Here is a 20,058-nt window from a genome sequence, read left to right as displayed (position 1 = left end):
AACATTCACTGACAGAGAAATGGTTGGTGAGAAGCACTGGCAAAAACTATGTGAAGTTGATGTATGAATTTTTTTCATTTGCCAGTCAACATGTAGCAGATATGTCTTACTATTTTTTAAGGGGTCTCATTTTTTTAATTAAAAATAATTTTTAAACATGGCAATCAAACCTACACCGAGTCCTTCGGATCTGCTTTAAGACCGTGCTCTAATTCTTTCTGCTAAATTTACTTGGTTATCAAATAGCAACAGTGCACTCTGAGGTGGGGACTATTTGATAGGAGGTAAAAGGATTAGAAAAAGAACATACATGCATGGCCATGGACATGAACAATGGTGTGAGGCTTGACTGTGGGAATGGGTAGCATGCTGTGGGGAGACAAAGGGGGGACAACCATAAATAGCATGACAATATAAATAAATAAATAGTAACAGTGCCTTCTGATAAAAATTCAGGAATAAGAATCTTAAAGGTCTTGCCTCTGGTGCCAACAAAACACAATTTCATAGCACAATTCACAGTGAGGCCAGACTCTACCAAATGAGATGTTTTCTTCATATGTAACATTAAGTCACTTACTTAATGTAGTCAGATTAGCGAAGCACTATGAGACTGCTGAACCACATGCTATATAAAATCAATGTGCAAACAACAAACCCGTCAACCGCCTCTATACAATAAGATCTTTAAGCCCAACCTTAAGAATGTCAATGCTATCCAGTTTTCTTTAGATGAAAACTCCAGTAGTGTCTTAGACTCTTCAAGTATTTATTCCCCAAGTGCCTTGCTGTAATAGCCAATTGCTGCACCAAAGTCTTTTAAGTAACCTCATTAAATAATTCCCTGAACATCTCAGAAAGCATGTCACTTAGAACTTCTTATATCTGTTCCTTTTCCCACTCTCCAAACCCTTTCCTTGCGATTATCTATAGTTACATGACCAAGACTTTCGCAGTTTCCTGGCTGTCAGTGCAGACCACGTGAGCAGAAACTCTCCAACTAGAAGGGAGAAACATTTTCCAGGAGCTTTTCTGCTCATGCCACTTTACCTGACCCCTGCTCCAGCAACAGTCACGAAGGACTGTAATGAGGCTGTGGGGTAGGTAGTGTTCGCCCGGCTGCTGATTCACCTCTCCTCATTATAGGCAGTAAAAAGGGATATTGTTAAAAGTAGGAGGTAAAATATTCTGAAATTTAATACAATTACTTATATTCAGAGGGATAAATTACTAACTATAGTTCTCATAATCATTACTAAATCTCTCTGCTCTAATCCTTCTAAGCAGAATATTTCAGGGGACAAAACTATTAGTTTAGTGCCGAGGCTAACTTATTCCTGACAGAAAAACAGGTTACCAGCTTGCCCTGCATAATGGCTGCCCAGGGAATAAGGATTTATGACACAGAAATAAGGTCACTTTGAAATACACCTTTAAATTTAGATCTTGGCAAGGCTTCTAAACCTAAGAAAAAGACAAGTTTGTAGACAGTCCTTAGGAGACATGAAAGAGGGCAGTCAAATGGAACTGGGGTAAGCTATTCTAAGGCACAGGTCTCCAGTCAGTAGGTATCTGGAACTTAACTTACCTTGTAGTACCTATTAGATGAAGGATTCTTTCTAGGCCTATGATGGATAAGAATCAGAAGTTAGGGAAGCCTCTGAAATTCTAAGCAAAATTATACATGCATGTATGTCTGTGCATTTTATCTAGGGAAATGGTTCACAGCTCTCAACAAATTCTAAGAGGCTTTTTGCCCAAGGAACTTAAAATAATACTGTACTTGCTAGAGTCTTTGTAATAATGAATTCACTGCACTATTACATTCTGTACTCCCTTATATCTTTGGCTGATTCACAGTTTTCTTTAGTTCTCAAAGGACAATGAGATACAACTGAGGTTCTTATATTACAATTCATATACCACTAAGGGATTTGCTGCTTACTAAAAAAAAATCATACATTGCTGTAATTTCTACCCCTAAACCCAGGACATCAGAAATCTTTACACTTTTTATTATAGTATAACTAACACACATGCAGAAATATATAGAGATCAAAGGTGTTCATTTATCAACATTTTAATCCAGAATTTTTCAAGATTGTTAATATGCAAATGATGAAGATGCCCAAAAAGATAAGATCCTGAAGGACACCCACACACTAGGGGTGTGGTTGTATTTACAGGTTTGCTCCCGCAGTCTGTTAATGAAACCCAAGCTCCTTCAATGGGACAGATATAGCCTTTCAGTGACAGGAGGGTGAGTGAGCAGCAAATCCTAAGAAGACTCAGTATATAGAGGAGCTTAAAAGTACATACAAATTTCTGTCCAAAACGAGCTGGGTTCAAGGCTTGGAAACCATAAACATGGCAGACATCACTGAATTTACAGAATTATAAGAAAATCTGCCAGACTGATTTCTTGTCTTCATTAGACAGACAGTCCACCCATCTTTTAAATCACTACCACATTATATACAAGAATCTCAGATTATTCATCACTGCCCTTCCAGAAAACATTTTAGCTTTGTCATTGTCTCTCTTCTTAAAAAATATTATCTTTAATGACTGTAAAATGCTTTATATCCTGTCCCTTACCTGCCCATCTCTAAACTGAATATGAAGATTTAAACAATATAAGTTGCTTAAATAATTCTATAAAACACATCTACTTTTGCCCTGAATACTCCCATTACATTACTACATCAAGGACCAAGTCTCAATTAACCACTATCTGACCCTTGTTCACTTTCTTCCCTCCCCTCCTCCTGACAAAGTTTGCCCTTCCTGTCAAAGTTCAGCACTTCCTAGAAAAGTCTCCCTGCCTGTTTGATATTGTACTTCACTTTAGTCACCAAAGGAAGAATTTACAGGTGCTTGGCCCCATCTATAAGACCATGACCGAAATCTGACCTCCTGTTACAATACGTGAACTCCTGCCCTACTGATAAGGCTGGCAGATATAAGTAGGATTTTTCAAATAATCCTTTGGGAATTTATAAGCAGCACAGCCATAAAAGGAGGGTGAATGGAAGGTCGGTTTCACTAAAAATAATAAATATTGCCATGTTTATTCAAAGTGTGCCTTGTTATCCTCCAGGCCAAAAGTTCAGATAAACACTATTGTAAATGACAAAATATTAGAACTTTTTGTTACTTCTGTTATGATCCTTCCGTTGGACACCAAGAGGACTGTTTTCCCTCGTCTCAGTCCCAGCCCTGATATTGTATAACACTGCCTGAGACTAGAGCACTGGATTCATTCACAGGTCAAAGGAAGGTACTTATCTTTCAAAGTCAAACACAAACACTTATTGAGTATTATACACTACCAATACTGAGTGCTAAGGACAAGGGCTAAAAAAGAGGAATAAAACATGGTACCTGCCCTAAAAAAGCTTATAGTCTATTGGGGGAAAAGAATACCTATTTAAAATACTCTGATATAGTAAGCACTAGGAAAAACGTGTACTGGGTCCTATAATAATGCAAAGGGGATGTGGGTCCACTGAGGTCAACCTAAAATATCAGAAATTTTGCTGAAGGACACAATTATGAGGTAAATATGAATCAGTAAAATAACAAGAAATGAGAATAGTAATTCAGGCAGTAGACTACCATGAAGAACAGATGAGAAGCATGAAATAGCATAGTACATAGTATATTCAAAAAACTAGAAGCATTTCAGTATTATTAAAGCAAGGTGGTAAGAAGCAGGAAATATGGCAGACAGGACATGCAAGACTTCTAAACTACAAAATGCTATCTTCTGTACTTCTATATTTTACTCCACAGATGACCACTTACGAAGTAACATACAAGGTCTGTCCAGAAAGTATCCAGCCATGTAATACGAAAAATAGAGACATTTTATTGAAGAAGATGCAAGAAACATTATACATAGGACAACGACACCTCAGTCCCCTTCAAAGTAGGCACCTTGGGACCTCACACAGTTTCCCCAAACACCATTCTATCAGCTGCCCTGTCCTATTTTCCTGAATCTCATAGATGGTCTGAAATCTCTTCCCTTTCAAAGGTGATTTTAAGTTTTGGGAAGGTCAGAAGTTGCAGGCAACCAAATCTAGGCTGTAGGGGGGCTGAGTCACCTGGGTGATGATGTTTCACAAAAAAAACTCTGCGTAAGATGTGATATGCAAGCATGTGCATTGTCATGATGAACCTGCCAATCACCAGTTGTCCATAGCTGCAGCTTTCTGAATCATCTGAATAGTCTCCTTGGAAGAATGTTCAAGCTTAATACAAAACTTTGTACAGATTGGTAGCTCTATTCACTCAGTCATTTTGAATGTGAGGGCCACACAGTACACATGCTCACTCAAGGGCATCTACTACCCCCACTGACTAGTACAGTGAAGTTGTCATTGTTCACGCATGCACATTCCAGTCCACTCTCCTTGGCTGCCAGGTTACATCAATATCACACAGAGCATTCTCATTATATTAGCAACGGCTGGACTTTTTCTGGACAGACCTCATATTTCAGATTTTTATGATAGATTACTAATACAACAGGCAGAAGTGAGTTAGCAATTTATGATATAAAATAGAGAGAATGTGGGGGAGAAGAGTGGGGAGAAAATATGGACAACTGTAATTGAACAACAATAAAATAATTTAAATTTTTTAAAAAAGAGCAAAAAGAGAGAAAGAGCTGGAGTTGACAGCATTCAATAAATCATTAAACACTATCAGCAAAAATAAAAAAACAAAATACAATGGCTGGGAGACTATTTCAATGATCCTGATAAGAATCTGAACTAGAGCAATCATTTTAAGATACGAAGGATGAGATGGAGTAAAACATTTTGAGATGAAGGTGCCATTTGCAAGCTAGGATAATCTGAATATGGTATTAAGAAGAAAGAAAGTGTTTAGGTTTTGCACAGTAACTAGACAGGTGACACTGTTATTATCTAAGCCCACTGTAAATTTGGGGGGGGGGGCAGGTGGGATAATGAGTTTATTTGAAACATAAAGCATTTTTGCTACCTATGGAATATCCAAGAGGTAAGATTCAGTAGACTATTTATAAGTGAAAACTACCTGAGAAGTAGAGATATAGGTGTGAAAGTCATTGGCACATTAAAGAATGAAAGTAGGTAATATCATCCAAGAAAGGCAGGAGAGAAAGAAGTGGAAACCTTGAGGGACACAGAAGTAAAGCCCACAAGGACCAGAACAGGTAACAACTCTCAGAAAGGCTGGGAAAAGAGAAGGGGAAATACTGGGAAAGAAAAGCAGCTGAAAGGTCCGGCAAGACACAGACCGAGGTCACTGTCGTGACACTGGGTTGATGAAACAATGAAGAGTGAAATAGAGGCAAGTATTGGAACAGGAAACAATGAGAGAAATAAGGTGTATTTACCTCTCGGTCCTCATTTCTCTACTCCCAAATCTTTTCTCAAATATTAATGTTAACACTAATTAGATCAGGAAATAAAATATTTGTGTTACAAACCGTTATATTAAGTAATCAATTTTAAATATCTTTGTCACTAATATTATGAGGACCTATCCTTCACCATACGTAATATAAATTAATGACTGAGAATGAGGAAACAAATACAGGAAAGTGACAAATTACGGCCCCCAGAAAGCTTTGAAAAGAATCAGCCCTAGAAGTTATACAGGCTCTGGCCCTTACTTAACTAAAGACATTTGAGTTATTAAAGTCCCTGTAGGCCTGGAACAGCAATGTCTAAAAGATAACTATATTCCAGGAAAAAAATTAGAGCCAAGTTCTCTAGAAAACATGAATCGGGGAGGAGGCCTGACTTGCCTTATAAACAATGCTTATCAAATTGTTACAAAAAATTTATGGATACCAAACATTTCCACATTACAAAATACCACTGTGTAGAATTTCTTTAAAGGGGTAATTTAAAGTCCTCCTATTTAGTCTTCATAGTTTAGGAACTATACAGTCTTTGTATACTTAAGAATGTATAAATATTTATTCATTGATTTATTTATTGATTTATTTAATCCTCCCCCAAGGGCATTTTTTCATTGCTTTCAGAAAAAGAGGATGGGAGAAAGGAAAGAAGAGAGGGCTTAGAGGGGGGAAGGGAGGGAGGGAGGGAGGAAAAGAGGGAAAAAAAACATCAATATGAGAGAAAACATCGATTGGTTGCCTTTTATACCCACCCCCACTGAGGATGGAACTGCAAACTACGCATGCGCCTTGAGCAGGAATCGAACCTGCGACCTTTCAGTTTGTGGGACGATGTTCAAGCAACTAAGCGATCTGGCCAGAGCAAGAATGTATAAATTTTAAATAACTGATGAACTTTTTATGTGGATGGCAAAGATCAGAACCACTATCTACATGTCTATACTTTGTCAAATAATTTTTAAAGTACTAATAATGTGTCCATAGTCAGCATCAGAGATACTAACTTCTGCTAGATTAACTGCCATCTATTAAATGCTAGCCATGTGCCACGATCTGACCTCGTCATCATTCATACAATATCTATAACTGTACTAAGCAGGTAATTATTATCACATTTCATATATGAAAAGGCTAAGTTTTAAGTGACTTGCCTAACACCACACAGCTAATAAGTGTGCAAATTAATTACTTCAGTACACTTATAAATTAACTAGAGTTCTCACTTGAGGAAAATTTGTTATGATTTCTACCTCATTAAATCTTACAAAAACTAGCATGCACACAGTGATGAGATATAGCACTGTCATATTATAGCCATTCAAAAATTATATTTCTGCCCTGGTCGATTGTAACTTTTTAAAGCATTAAGTTCCTGACTTATTTACACATCCCTGCTTCTCCAAATCCATTTCATGCAGAAGAAAAAAATCAGTGTTTATCGAATAAGTAAATGAATAATTAGGTTATAGTTAATATATGTGCAAACAAATGGACTGCATTCTTTAGTTACCACTTATTTATTTATTCATTCAACTAATTATTTACTGAGTACCTACTATATGTCAAAGACTGTCATTTGTACCAAGGATATAACATTAAACTAAATAAACTATTCTTTTTCATAGATTTTACACTACCTGATGGGAAAAAGTTACTTGATTTTGCAATTAGGAGGCTGAAAATGAACCTGAAATTTGATATGAGTAAATATGGTTTTTTCTATAGATCCTTGACTTAAATATAACAACTGTACATTCCTATGACCACACATACTAATGAAGAGACTAAACAAAATCATGGATCATGGAAGCAGGATGACAGGGAGGAAAGCTGTATAGCAAAGAAAAAATGCATATTACTGTACATGTCATTTCTACTCAACCGTCAAGGAACAAATAATTCCTATCTTATTTAAATAATTTCATAAAATAAAGAAAAGGGAAGAATGCTCAACCATTTTAAGGAGGCTAACATAACACTGACTTATAAACCATATAAGGACAATACCAAAAAGTAAAAAGAAAATTACAGGCCTGTGTTACTTACGACCATAAATACAAATACCAAAAAAAAAGTGTAAAAATAAATAAATGAATGGATTCACAAATAGGACTTAAATTGTATAGGATGTTTAAAAAAAGCTGTAATACATCCTCATCAAGTTGGATTTATCAAAAGAAGGCAAGGTGTTTAACATCAGAAACACCTATCAATGAATTCATATTCACAAATTAGGGGATAAAAACCACAGAATTATATCATATATTTGGAAAACATTCCATAAAATTAAACACTTATTTATGTTTTTATTTTAAAAAATTCAGGAGTTTAGGAATAACTAGATGAATATTTACCAAAACCTACTGTAAACATCAGTTACAGGAGAAACTAAAGATATTCTCTTTGAGATTAGAAACCACACAAGAATGCCCACTATTACCTTACTAAACAACCAAGTAATGATGATCCTGGTGAACATAATAAGGCAATAAAAAGAACAATGAGGTATATGGATAGGAAAAAAGAAACAAAACTGATATATAGACATTATGATCAATTGTACAGAAATCTATCACAAACCAGAAAACAAACTGTCATAAGTGTTGAGCCAAGTTGCCGGAAGTAATGTTAAAGTAAAAAAAATCAACAGTGCGCCCTGGCTGGTGTAGCTCAGTGGATTGAGCGTGGACCTGTGAACCAGACAATAGCGGTTCAATTCCCAGTCAGGGCACATGCCTGGGTTGTGGGCCAGTTTCTGGCAGGGGACACACCAGAGACAACCATACATTGATATTTCTCTCCCTCTCTCCTGCCCTTTCCATCTAAAGATAAATAAATAAATTTTTTTTAAAAATCAATAGTGTTCCTCAATATCAGCAATAACTAATTAGAAAATAAAGTACAAAATAGCAACAAAAACTGTCTTTTTGCTACTAACCTAATGAAGAATGCCCAAAACTATTAACGTAGAAAAATATCTATTAAATAATTTAAAAGTAGATCTTAATTCTTTCATGAATGAGATGACTCAGCATTATAAAAGTATCAGTTCTTCCCTGATACTTTATATTAAATTTATCTATAATTTCAATCGATTCAAAGCAAAATTCTAGAAGGATTTTTTTATGAACTCAGACTGACTTTAAAATATATATTAAAAAATAAAGGTCTACAATAGTGAAAATAATTTAAAAGAGGAGAAGTGAGCCCTGGCTAGTGTGACTCAGTGGATTGAGCACTGGCCTAGGAATTAAAGGGTCATCAGTTCAATTCCTAGTCAGGACACATGCCTGGGTTGCGGGCTGGGTCCCTGGCATGGGCATACAAAACGCTACCAAACACTGATGTGTCTCTCTCTCTCTTTCTTCCTCCCTTCCCCTCTCTCTAAAAATAAATAAAATATTTTAAAAATAAAAAAAAGCCCTAGCTGGTGTAGCTCAGTGGATTGAGCACCATGGGCCTACGAACCAGAGGATCACGGTTCAATTCTGTCAGGGCACATGCCTGGGTTGCAGGCCAGGTCCCAATAGGGAACACACAAGAGGCAACCATACATTGATACTTCTCTCCCTCTCTCCTTCCCTTCCCCTCTAAAGATAAATAAAATCTTTTAAAAAATAATAAAATTTTTTAAAAAATAAAAAAGGAGAAGTGAGAAGGCACTTTAACCACTTATGTAGATGTATTACAAAGCCAAATATAGAGCAGAGAAACAGATTCATGTAAATATGGACGTGTACTGTATGCCAAAGGTACTACCAGGAATCACTGGTGATGTACAAATTGTATCGTAGATGGGGCTGGTAAAACTGAATTCATCATAAAGAAAAATTACTGGAACTATACTTCATACAATGGAGAATCCACGACAGGTCAAAAAGTAAATAGTAAAATGTAAAACATAATGTAAGGGAATGCTTATGACATCAGAATAGAGAAGGATTATTTAATAAAGACAAAAATACAAACTACATGTAAGGTTAAAATTAATGGACTCGTTTATATCAAAATCAATAATTTCTGTTTCAAATAACAGACATAGTTTAGTGTATGGCGACAAAATGTAATAAAAAACATTTACAACATCCTAAATTGTCAATTATATACCATGTACAAGAAATTTCTGAAATTTCTGTTTTCAGAAAAAAAGAAAAAATTAAAGCTAAAACAAGAAATCTTGAGACCATCATGCTAAGAAAGACAAGTCAAACAGAAAAAATTAAGAACCATATGATCTCACTCATATGTGGGATATAAAACTGAAAGAAAAATGAAAACTCACAGACACATGATGGTACGGTAGTTACCAAAAAGAAGCGGGGGGAAGACAGGTTAAAGGGGGCCAAACATTTGGTGACTGAAGGAGATTTGACTTTGAGTAGTGGCCACACAATGTAACATACAGGTGATACACCATAGAAATGTACACTTGAACCCTATATAATTTTATTAACCAATGCCACCCAAATTAATTTGTTAAAAAGGTATAACTGCAAAACAAACTAAACAAAAAATATCTTTTCACTTTTTATACATGTAACAGACTAGCCATTTCAGAAGGAAAAATTTGTAATGATCTCGGTGTTTTACTGAAGAAAAAAAAAGAAATCCAATACAAAATTGAAAAAGGTTAAAGACTGGGTAGTTTAGAGAAGACTAATCTTAAGTGATTAGTAAGTCGATAAAAAGAAGCACAATGTTACTAGTAATCAGAGAAATGTAAGTTATAACAGAAAGCTATCATTCAATATTCATCAGATTAACAAAAATTAAAAATTAGTGAAATTAAACATTATACATATACCTTATACCCAGAAATTCTACTCCTAAGCATGGAAACCATAGAAACCGATATAGAGGTCCATAAGGGGATCATATTTGTTACACAAGAAATATCAGAGACAATTTAAATAATCATCATCAATGTAACAGATAATTAAAGCACAGCAAATATAAACCAGCAGTTAACTGTCATGCAGAAGCGCAAGGCAATGAGTTAGATATAGAGATGAGAACAAGGACAGACACTAGCAATAGTGATGAACTTAAAAAATACAACAAACAGAACTATATCCACAAGACAACACCATCTGAGTAAATTGAAAATACTTTCATATAGAAAAATCACTATTTTTCAAGGATACAAGCACAACCATGACCATAAATTAAACATATTAGAGTTAGTTGGGGATAGGAGATAAGTGGGCTTGTGGGTAGGAGATGAATGAAAAAAATGGTAAAATAAAATATAAATGACAGCCTTGTGTGAAATAATAATAGTGTGCCACAAATTAAGATAGATATGATTTCTTTAATTATCTATATATTAAGTTGAAAAAAACTGTCTACTTACTTTAAATGTCTTGATAGAACTCAATTATATACTACTTCATCTTTATATATATAACAAGGAATGAGAGATGGAAAAGAGAGCGGGGAGGGAAAATAGGAGAGGGGAGGAGGGAACTGGAGGGGCAAGGAGAAGAGAGCACAGGACTGCCAGGCCTTGTCTCAAATTAATGGAGAGCACCACAAAATACTGCAGGCCATGGCGTCCACAATCAGTCCCCAACTGTCTGGCATCATGACTGAGTGACCCCAGGTTTAATATATGAAGGAGGCAAATGGATAACAGACTGGATAATAAGACTTACTTTGCTTAGCATTATATTTATAACAGCTTGATAGAAATTTCACTGAACTTTGCTATTAAAAATAATCATAGTGGGCTTCTCTCATCAATTTGTCTTTAATGGTACTTTAATTTTTTTTTACTGACTTTGTATGTATCTGTGTGTCTGCATGTAGGTGTATTACCAAGATGCAGATGAGTTCTAGTTCATTTATTAGAATACCATTAATACCATAAAATTTTCCCCAAAGCGGTACTTCCTTCCATATGCTTTGTATGACAAAAAGAATAACTGTAAGCAGGAATAAAACACTGCTTTCACAAATATCATTTCATATGTAAAGATTGGCTGTTGTTACTTAAATAACTACATTATTAAATTCAGAACTGAAATCTGAATGTGCAAGTATTTTTAGGTATTATCCAATAACATGTTGACTGATAGAAATTAATGTTACTAGTTATAACATACTACATAGCAAACATAAAAGATTCGAGAATAAAAGATGTTTTAACAATACTCCTTAAATAAGTTGCTCTTTCCTTACTCTTAATAATAAACAGACAAATTATTAAAAATGAGAAAATTATATAAAAATGTTTGAATTCAATGCTATCTCTATTAGGCAGAGCCAGCTAAAAAACTCACCAAGACAGAATATATGTGTAGACATCGATAAACAGGAGAGAAATCCACCAAATCTTGGGCCCCAGGCACCTGCAAAACAATCAAGATTGTCACAAAATATTCAAACAAAGCTATTAAAAGCAACTGCATTCATTTTTACTACTCAACTATTAAAACAAACAAACAAAGACCAGCTCTAGCTTCTGAAAGAGAAACACAAATCAAACAAACAAACCTCCCAGAAGCCTGGTCCGGGCATTTTGGCCACTTGGTTAACAAACTGTGAAGCTATCATCGAGGCTGGGAACACAGAACAGAAGGACAGATAACAGAGAAGACTAACAGGTGTCACTGGTCCCGCAAAGGGAAAAGAAGGTGAAGATGTACCTTAGAAACTTTGGCTTCGAATTCTTAGATTCATGATAATCTGCATTAAAAAACTATGTTTTAGTGGTCAAAACAAAACTTGCCATAGAGGATGAATTAAATGACCTGTAGCCAACTTCTGAAAGGCAGAAAAATTCATGACCATTTAAGTTAGAATACAATCAAAATACAGAAATATGCTAGGAAAAGAAGGGAGACTGTGTGAAAACTAAGATAAAGAATGGGAACGCCAGAGAGTTCCGGCCACGATGGAGGTGTAGGCAGAAACACTTTGCTGTCTTGCACAAGCAAAAGAAGGACAACAACTAATTTAAAAACACAGAACAACCAGAACTGCCAGAAAATCAAACTGTATGTAAGTCTGACAACCAAGGAGTTACATAAATATTCATCCAGACCGGTGGGAGAAGCAGAGATGGGCAGCAGGGCGGCCAGGGTGGAAAGGACCACGGCAAGGCAAGGCAAGGCAAGGCAAGGCGGTGGATGGCACAGGCTGTCCCAAATTCGTTCACAGTTAAGCTGAGAGGAACAAAGGGAGTGCAAGACAGAACACAAAACCCGCGGGAAACTAAAGACTAAAAAACCCTTCCTGTCAAAATGTGGGCGACGGGGTTGAAGCAGTAGGAAACTCCCAGTCTCAAGTGAGAGTTGGATGGAGAGGCCCACAGGGTCCTAAAATGTACACAAACACACGCACCTGCAAATCAGCACCAGAAAGCGCACAATCCTCTTGTGGGAAGAGACAGACGTGACAGTGGAACGAGAGTCCAGCAAGTCGCAGAGTTCGCTCTCTGACCCCCACCCACAGACAGGGTTGCCCCGCCCAGGCAAATACCTAAGACACTGCCCCTTAAAATGTAACAGGTAAGCAGAGACAAAGAATTATGGTCCAAATGAAAGAACAGATCAAAACTTCAAAAACAGGACTTAAGTGATGAATAGATGGCCAATCTATCAGATGCAGAGTTCAAAACACTGCTAATCAGGAGGCTCAGAGACTTGATCAAGCTGGGTCATAAAATGAAGGATACCCAAAGTGAAATAAAGCAAAATATTCAGGGAATCAACAGTGAAGGAAAGAAAACTGGGAGTCAAATCAAAGATATGGAACAGAAGGAAGAAATAAACATTCAACTGAAACAGAATGAAGAAACAAGAATTCAAAAAAAAATGAGGAGAGGCTTAGGAACCTCCAGGAAAACTTTAAATGTTCCAACATCCAAATCTTAGCAGTGCCAGAAGGAGAAGAACAAGAGCAAGAAATTGAAAACTTATTTGAAAATGTAATGAAGGAAAACTTCCCCAATCTGGCAAAGGAAATAGTTCCAGGAAGTCCAGGAAGCTCAAGGAGTCTCAAAGAAGTTGGATTCAAGGAAGCACACACCAAGGCACATCATAATTACATTACCAAGATTAAAGGTAAGGAGAGAATCTTAAAAGCAGAAACAGGAAAGGAGACAGTTACTTACAAAAGCATTGCCATAAGGCTATCAGTTGATTTCTCAACAGAAACCTTACAGACTAGAAGGGGCTGGCAAGAAGAATTTAAAATCATGAAAGGCAAGGACCTACATCCAAGACTGCTCTACCCAGCAAAGCTAACATTTAGAATGGAAGGACAGATAAAGAGCTTCCCAGAAAAGGTCAAGTTAAAGGAGTTCATCATCACCAAGCCCTTATTATATGAAATGTTAAAAAGGACTCATCTAAGAAAAAGAAGATAAAAACTATGAACAGTAAAATGACAACTAACTCACAGCTATTAACAACCAAAGCTAAAAACAAAAACAACACAAAATAAGCAAACAACTAGAACAGGAACAGAATCACAGAAATGGAGATCACATGGAGGGTTATCAGTGGGGAGGGAAAAAGAGAGGGTGGGGGAAAAGGTATAGAGAATAAGAAGCATAATAGGTAGGTATAAAATAGACAGGAGGAGGTTAAGAATAGTATAGGAAATGGAGAAGCCAAAGAACTTAACCTGTATAATCCATGGACATGAACTAAGGAGGGTGATGCCAGAAGGTGGGAGATGCAGGGAGGTGGGAGAGAAAGGAAGAAAAAATTGGGACAACTGTAATAGCATAATCAATAAAATGATTGTTAATCACTTTAAAAAAAGAATGGGAAAGCCAAACCTACAAGTAATACTAGCAAATTATTATATGAGCAATGCCTACAGATTAAACCTAGACATCAAAAGAGAAAGTAAAACAAAAAACATCAGGTAAAAACTGGAGTATAGTCAGTGCTAAAACCAATTTGTTATGTGACCTGACAGTAAATCACAATTTACTTTGGCCTCAATTTCTTCAGCTAAATAAGAAACTATCTGTTGACATACAGGAATTCAGTAAGAATTAAAAAAGACACTGAAAGTAAACATTGAAAATACATAATGCAAAGAAGGCAAAATTACATTGAAAATAATTTTTAAAAAAGACCTAGCTGAAATTTTTACTGTAACACTGGGAATTGTATGATTCGTCAGAATATAAACATCTCTATTGCTTCAAACTTAATGACAATTTTGTTCATTTGCTTGCATCCATAAAAGCAGAGATTAAATCTCTATAGTTAAGAATCTCATAGTGCTATGTACTATGTAAGCCCTCAAACAAACTCTTATGTGAATCCAAAGATTGATAGTAAGGTGCTCAAACCTACATCCCAAGCAAAATTACTGAGACAACAGTTTATAGACAGATAGGCAAAAGTAGTTAAAAAATCATAGTAAAAAGCACATAAAAACTGTAACTTTAAGAGTACAAATGGCCCTGGCTGGTGTGGCTCAGTGGAATGAACACCGGCCTACAGACCAAAGGGTTCCAGCTTAGATTCCCAGTCCAGGCACAAGCGTGGGTTTCAGGCCAGGTCCCCAGTAGGGGACACATGAGAGGAAACCACAGTTTGATGTTTCTCTCCCTCTCTTTCTCACCTCCCTTCCCCTCTCTCTAAAAATAAATAATTAAAATCTTTAATAAAAAAGAGTACAAATGGACACTCATTTCCATCTTAACATTTTTAAGACAACATTTTTAACTGTTTCAAAATGAAGCAACATGTGATAGTTTAGGCACACTTACTTGAAATAACTGCAACATTAAAGCACCTTTTTAAAAAAATAATTTCATGTTTCAATGAACTTTCTAAAAGTTTCATTCTATTGATTTTTATAAGCTTTTAGTATCTTAGCACCACAGCATTTGCAATACTAGGATAGCAACAGAAAAAAACAAAGCAAAACAACAAATCCATAGAAAACTAAAATGGTCAAGTAGAACAGATTTTTAAATAAATTTTTATTTAATTATTGTTCAAGTACAGTTTTTTGTCTTTTATTCCCATCCCAACCCACCCCCAGTGCTCCCCACCTCCCTCCCATTTCCACCCCCCTTAGTTGTTGTCCATGTATCCTTTGCATTTGTTCCTCTAAATCCTTCCCCTATTTCCCCTGAAATTCCCTCCCCTTTCTCCTCTGGTTACTGTGACACTGTTCTCTATTTCAGTGTCTTTGGTTATATTTTGCTTGCTTGTTTGTTTTGTTGTTTAGCTTCCTGTTAAAGGTGAGATCATATGGTATTTGTCCTTCAACACCTGGCTTATTTCACTCAGCATAATGCTTTCCAGATCCATCCATGCTGTTGCAAAAGGTAGGAGCTCCTTCTTTCTTTCTGCTGCATAGAATTCCATTGTGTATATGTAAAAGCAACTTTACAGTCTCACCTCTTTGACTGTGAAGTGGAGATTTAAAGAAAGAAATGTATTTTGTCTTTCCAGAAAACCAGAGCCTACCAGTGGAAACTACAGCTAAGTGAAACACAATCTCGAAAGAAGAAAAATAGTAAAATTTCATTTATAATTGTATTTAAACTATACAAAAATTAAACAGGCAGACAAAAAAGACAAGAAACATTTAAAAAATCTGATCTGTACAGGAAATGAAACTTTTTTATTTCATTTAGAATTAATGATTATAAAGATTAAAAATAATGATTATTATAAGTATATTTGCAAATAGTTAAAGACATTTCCTTAATTTTGAATAAAAATTTAATCACAACTTTGCATTTATGTTCTTCATGCAGTTTATTTTGTTTTGCTTTGACTCAGAGCTGTAGTTTCATTCAAAGGGAACTAAGTGCCTCAAGCCATTCTCCAGACAGAGCCTTGGTCCTTTCATACGTGGGTCCACCCTTACAGAATAAACATCCACATTAGGGGGCAGCTTTCCTATAAATCTGTGCTGAATAAGCTAATAGGACCTCTTACTAATGGACTAATAAGACCAGTTTATCTGGGCCAACTAAAACACACACACACACACACACACACACACACACACACGAGACAAAGGTCTTTCCTGTCATCTCCACCAAATTTTTACAACCAAACCTATTCTCTGTGAGGCTGTCTTGACATCATCACACTCGACTTCAAACTGTTCAAAGTGCCCTGACCTGGAAATACTAGCTTTGCTGTCTCTTAGCTCTGAAAGAGTTAAGTCCTCCTAAGCCCACGACTGCCTGCTTTGAAAGTGGTATACAAAAATCTTGACAAGAAAAGATGGAGCAAAATGGAGCTTCAGTTTACAAACTTTCCCTCCCTCCTCAAAATAGTCTGCTATTTAGAAATCATTTTTCCTCTATGCTCCCTTCTGAGAGGAGAACCAGGAAAACTGTGAGGAACCAAAAACAGTGCTGTGAGGAGAAAGGCATGCAAAGCATGCACTGACTCATGTTGCTTTGAGCTAGATGTGTTTTCTCTATTTTCACTAATGAAAAAAAATCACATCTAGGGACAGGCGAAAGCAAGAGAGCAACCTACACTGTACGTGAAGGAATGCTACACATTTGAAAGGATAAGAAATGAACTTTCAAAAGTCTAAATAAATGGGGTGGGGAAGAGAACAAAAGGCAGTTTTTCTGACTCACACAGGTCTGTTTTAAGACCCACCTTTTGCTCTCCATTTAAAATGCTAAATCTCTGTCAAAACTGTCTTCATTCCTCTTCCCTTCCTTTGCCCCTCCCTAGGATTCAAGCAGGTTTAGGTTTCAGCGGGGGCAGAGGGAGGAGTCCAAGGACACTTTCCTAAGCTAACAATGACTGTCTCTAATGGTTTCTGTCTCCTAACAAAAGCCATGACTCTGTCATTATCAGCTTCATCTAATTTTTCCTTTCCAAAGTAAATAGCACAGCTCTTGCATTTTACACATGTCCAAGTTTGACAAATCATTATTGACTGAGACTGTAACTGATAAGAGATAACTTTGTGGTAGGACGTTGTCATTTCCTCTCATAAGGGCTTTCTTTCTGAGATACAGAAACATGATTAAAATAGTTAAACATTTCCTCTGCCTGGCAGTCAGGAACTCAAGACATTAAGATATTAGAGTCTGCATTTTTCCAGTTCAAATAGATCTATAAAGATATTAACCATAGCCACAAATAGTATATTCGAGAGTATTCTGCTTTTTTAACTAGTTCTTTTCCTTATAAATTCACATGAAATAATTTCATCACCAAGGACAGCAGCCACTTAATTCCCTATACAGTTTCTGCACGGCGAGCATTAGTGCCTTCTGTCAGCTCAAACCTCTTTATTTTCAGAAAAACAAGTAGTAAGTAAGATTTTAGACTCTGTAACTAAGAAATGTATCTCTGAAAGCATATTATAATATATGTTAGGATGTTAAAATAATATTCTAGTAAAAGAATTCAGGAGTGTCTGGATTGTAACACTCAGAGATAGATACAAGGAAGGTCGCTACTACACTCTACAATTACACAGTCACTATCCATTAGAGATCATGTGTCTCTAGGTACCAATGTAGATGGCTAACCTGTCTGCTTCAACATGACTTTTACATTTATATGATAAATATTAACAACTTCCATCAAAGCAATAGTTCTTAATTATTGTCTGCAAAACATTTGTTGTTAAAAACCCTGTATACTATTAATACACCAGCTACCAAAGGACACCACTATTCAGATGACTAAAGAGTCTGAAGACAAAGTAAGAAAGTAAATGTATAAATAGGATTAATGTAAGGCATGTGGAAAAACAGTCTTATAAGCCTCTGCAGACAATATATTTTGAGGAAGATATAAAAATTCCAAGTAGAAATGGGGATATTAGATGGCCAGAAAGAAAAGAAACATGAAAATTAAATTTTATTAATTATGAAAATTCTTGCAAAACATCAGGATCTGACTTTTATGATGTTTTTCTTTTTCTCTAATATATCTTAGTTCAGGTCAAAGTCTCTGAAAATGAAAAAGTTAATGGGTAAGCTCCTCTCATTCAGAATAAGGAAAATGATTTAATTTATTAAAGAAGAAAAAGGTTTTAATTTTAAAATAAATAATGGCATTCAGATGTTAAGAGATATATTCATTTAATATTTCTGTAATACTTTCTGCCCCCTAAAAAAGTTGGGAGTTGGTAACTATTTCTACTACCTTAAAAGATTCACTAATGAATGGAGGTAGGGGGAAAAGTACTGCATTTCTCAAACTATAAAACACAATCCCCCCACCTCCCCACCACAAAATTTGGGAGGAAAAGGGGGGTGCATCTTATGGTCCAAATGTACCTTACCTGGCTTGCTGTGCAGGGGTGGGATGTAGCCTTTGTTATTTATGTTATTAAATATTTTACCACATTTTTTGCTTCAAAATATTTTCCCTATTTTCCTCCTCTAAAATCTAGGTACGTTTTATGGTTCAGTGTGTCTTATGGTCCTAAAAATATGGTAATTGCAGGTAACAACCTGATAAACCTACCTGCTTTGTTACTGGGTAAGTATACCATTAGGAAAGAAGAATAGAGTACAAGAAAAGATTGCTTGCCTCCCTCCACTTGAGAGTAGAAGCAAATGTACTGAGAAATTTAACTACACTGCTGATAAAGATGGTGCGCGAAAACAGAAATGCATTAGTGAGCTCTGGCCCTGTCTTCAGCACAGCTGTCCCAGGAGATATACACAAACACAGACCATTTATTTTTCTCTTATGAAATCTTCAAAGTAGGTAGATCATCCAGAAGGAGTATGGCAGAAGTTTGCAAGGAATTTAAATGTTTCTCACTAATTATTTGACTCACTCTCCTTCTTGAAAATATGTTTGACTACCACTCTACACAAAACAGCTTCTTGGTATTAGTAAATGAATACAAGGACTTAATGCCATTTCTGAGCATTAGTTGGATCTCAGATCATTAAAATGTACCATGCATCTTCCTGAAGGGAGAAAACAACAAATGATTAGCTGAAGGGGCACTGCCTTTGCATTCAGAGGATCAATTTCAATGCTCATATTATGTCTGGAAGCCAGGAAATACCTGGCAAACTTTCCCACCACCTTACTTTTCCAACCTACTTTGCTTCCAAAACTTCAGAGAAAAGAAGGGTAGAATTCATTCAGAAACAGCCCTTCATAGAGCTGGACTGAACACCAACACGTCAGCAAATCAGAAGGCCTAGGAGTCTGAGTGACTAGAATTAGCAAAATTATAAAGAATTTTCAGAGCCTTTGAACATATAAGAATACCCTGACAGGAGCCCTAGCCTGAAAGTTCCAGATTTTGCTGTGGAATGTCCCACAAATCATTAGGATTCTTCTTGAGCAATCCCCAAAGAGATTATTACCAAGTGTTTGCACTAAGCAGAAGAAAATAAGGAAAAAACCACCATTTTTCTTTACTGAGACACTGCAAAAACCTTTGTGGCCAAAATCAAAAGACAGTCCCTCAAGAATTCTGTGCCTAAAGCTAAACACTGGAGAAATAAAAGTTCAACTGGTCTTTATTTAACAATGGTCCTGCTATATGCTAAAAAATTGTAAACTGTTAGGCAAAAAAGGCAATGAGAACTAAACATGGTATTAAGTATAGAAGTTCTGAGAGGAGGAAAATTTAATCGAAATAATAGAAAATGTTATAATAACATATGTAAAGAACTTATAAAGAACTCATTAAAATCAAAG

General features: G+C 36.0%; 1 protein-coding gene across 5 annotated transcripts in view; it reads right to left on the bottom strand.

Moving 5' to 3' along the window:
- EXOC6B (exocyst complex component 6B) overlaps positions 1–20,058 on the bottom strand; it is a 584,426-nt gene that overhangs the window by 328,942 nt on the left and 235,426 nt on the right. For all 5 annotated transcript variants that reach the window (XM_037048101.1, XM_037048102.1, XM_037048103.1 and 2 more), the window contains one exon: positions 11,701–11,769. In XM_037048101.1, coding sequence (XP_036903996.1) covers positions 11,701–11,769 — 69 coding nt within the window. The remainder of the gene's footprint in view (positions 1–11,700; positions 11,770–20,058) is intronic.

This window comes from Sturnira hondurensis, unplaced genomic scaffold (genome assembly GCF_014824575.4).
Source record: "Sturnira hondurensis isolate 20B ecotype Veracruz unplaced genomic scaffold, ASM1482457v3 Scaffold0006413, whole genome shotgun sequence".
Lineage (NCBI taxonomy): Eukaryota > Metazoa > Chordata > Mammalia > Chiroptera > Phyllostomidae > Sturnira > Sturnira hondurensis.
This window is presented reverse-complemented; position numbering and strand designations above follow the sequence as displayed.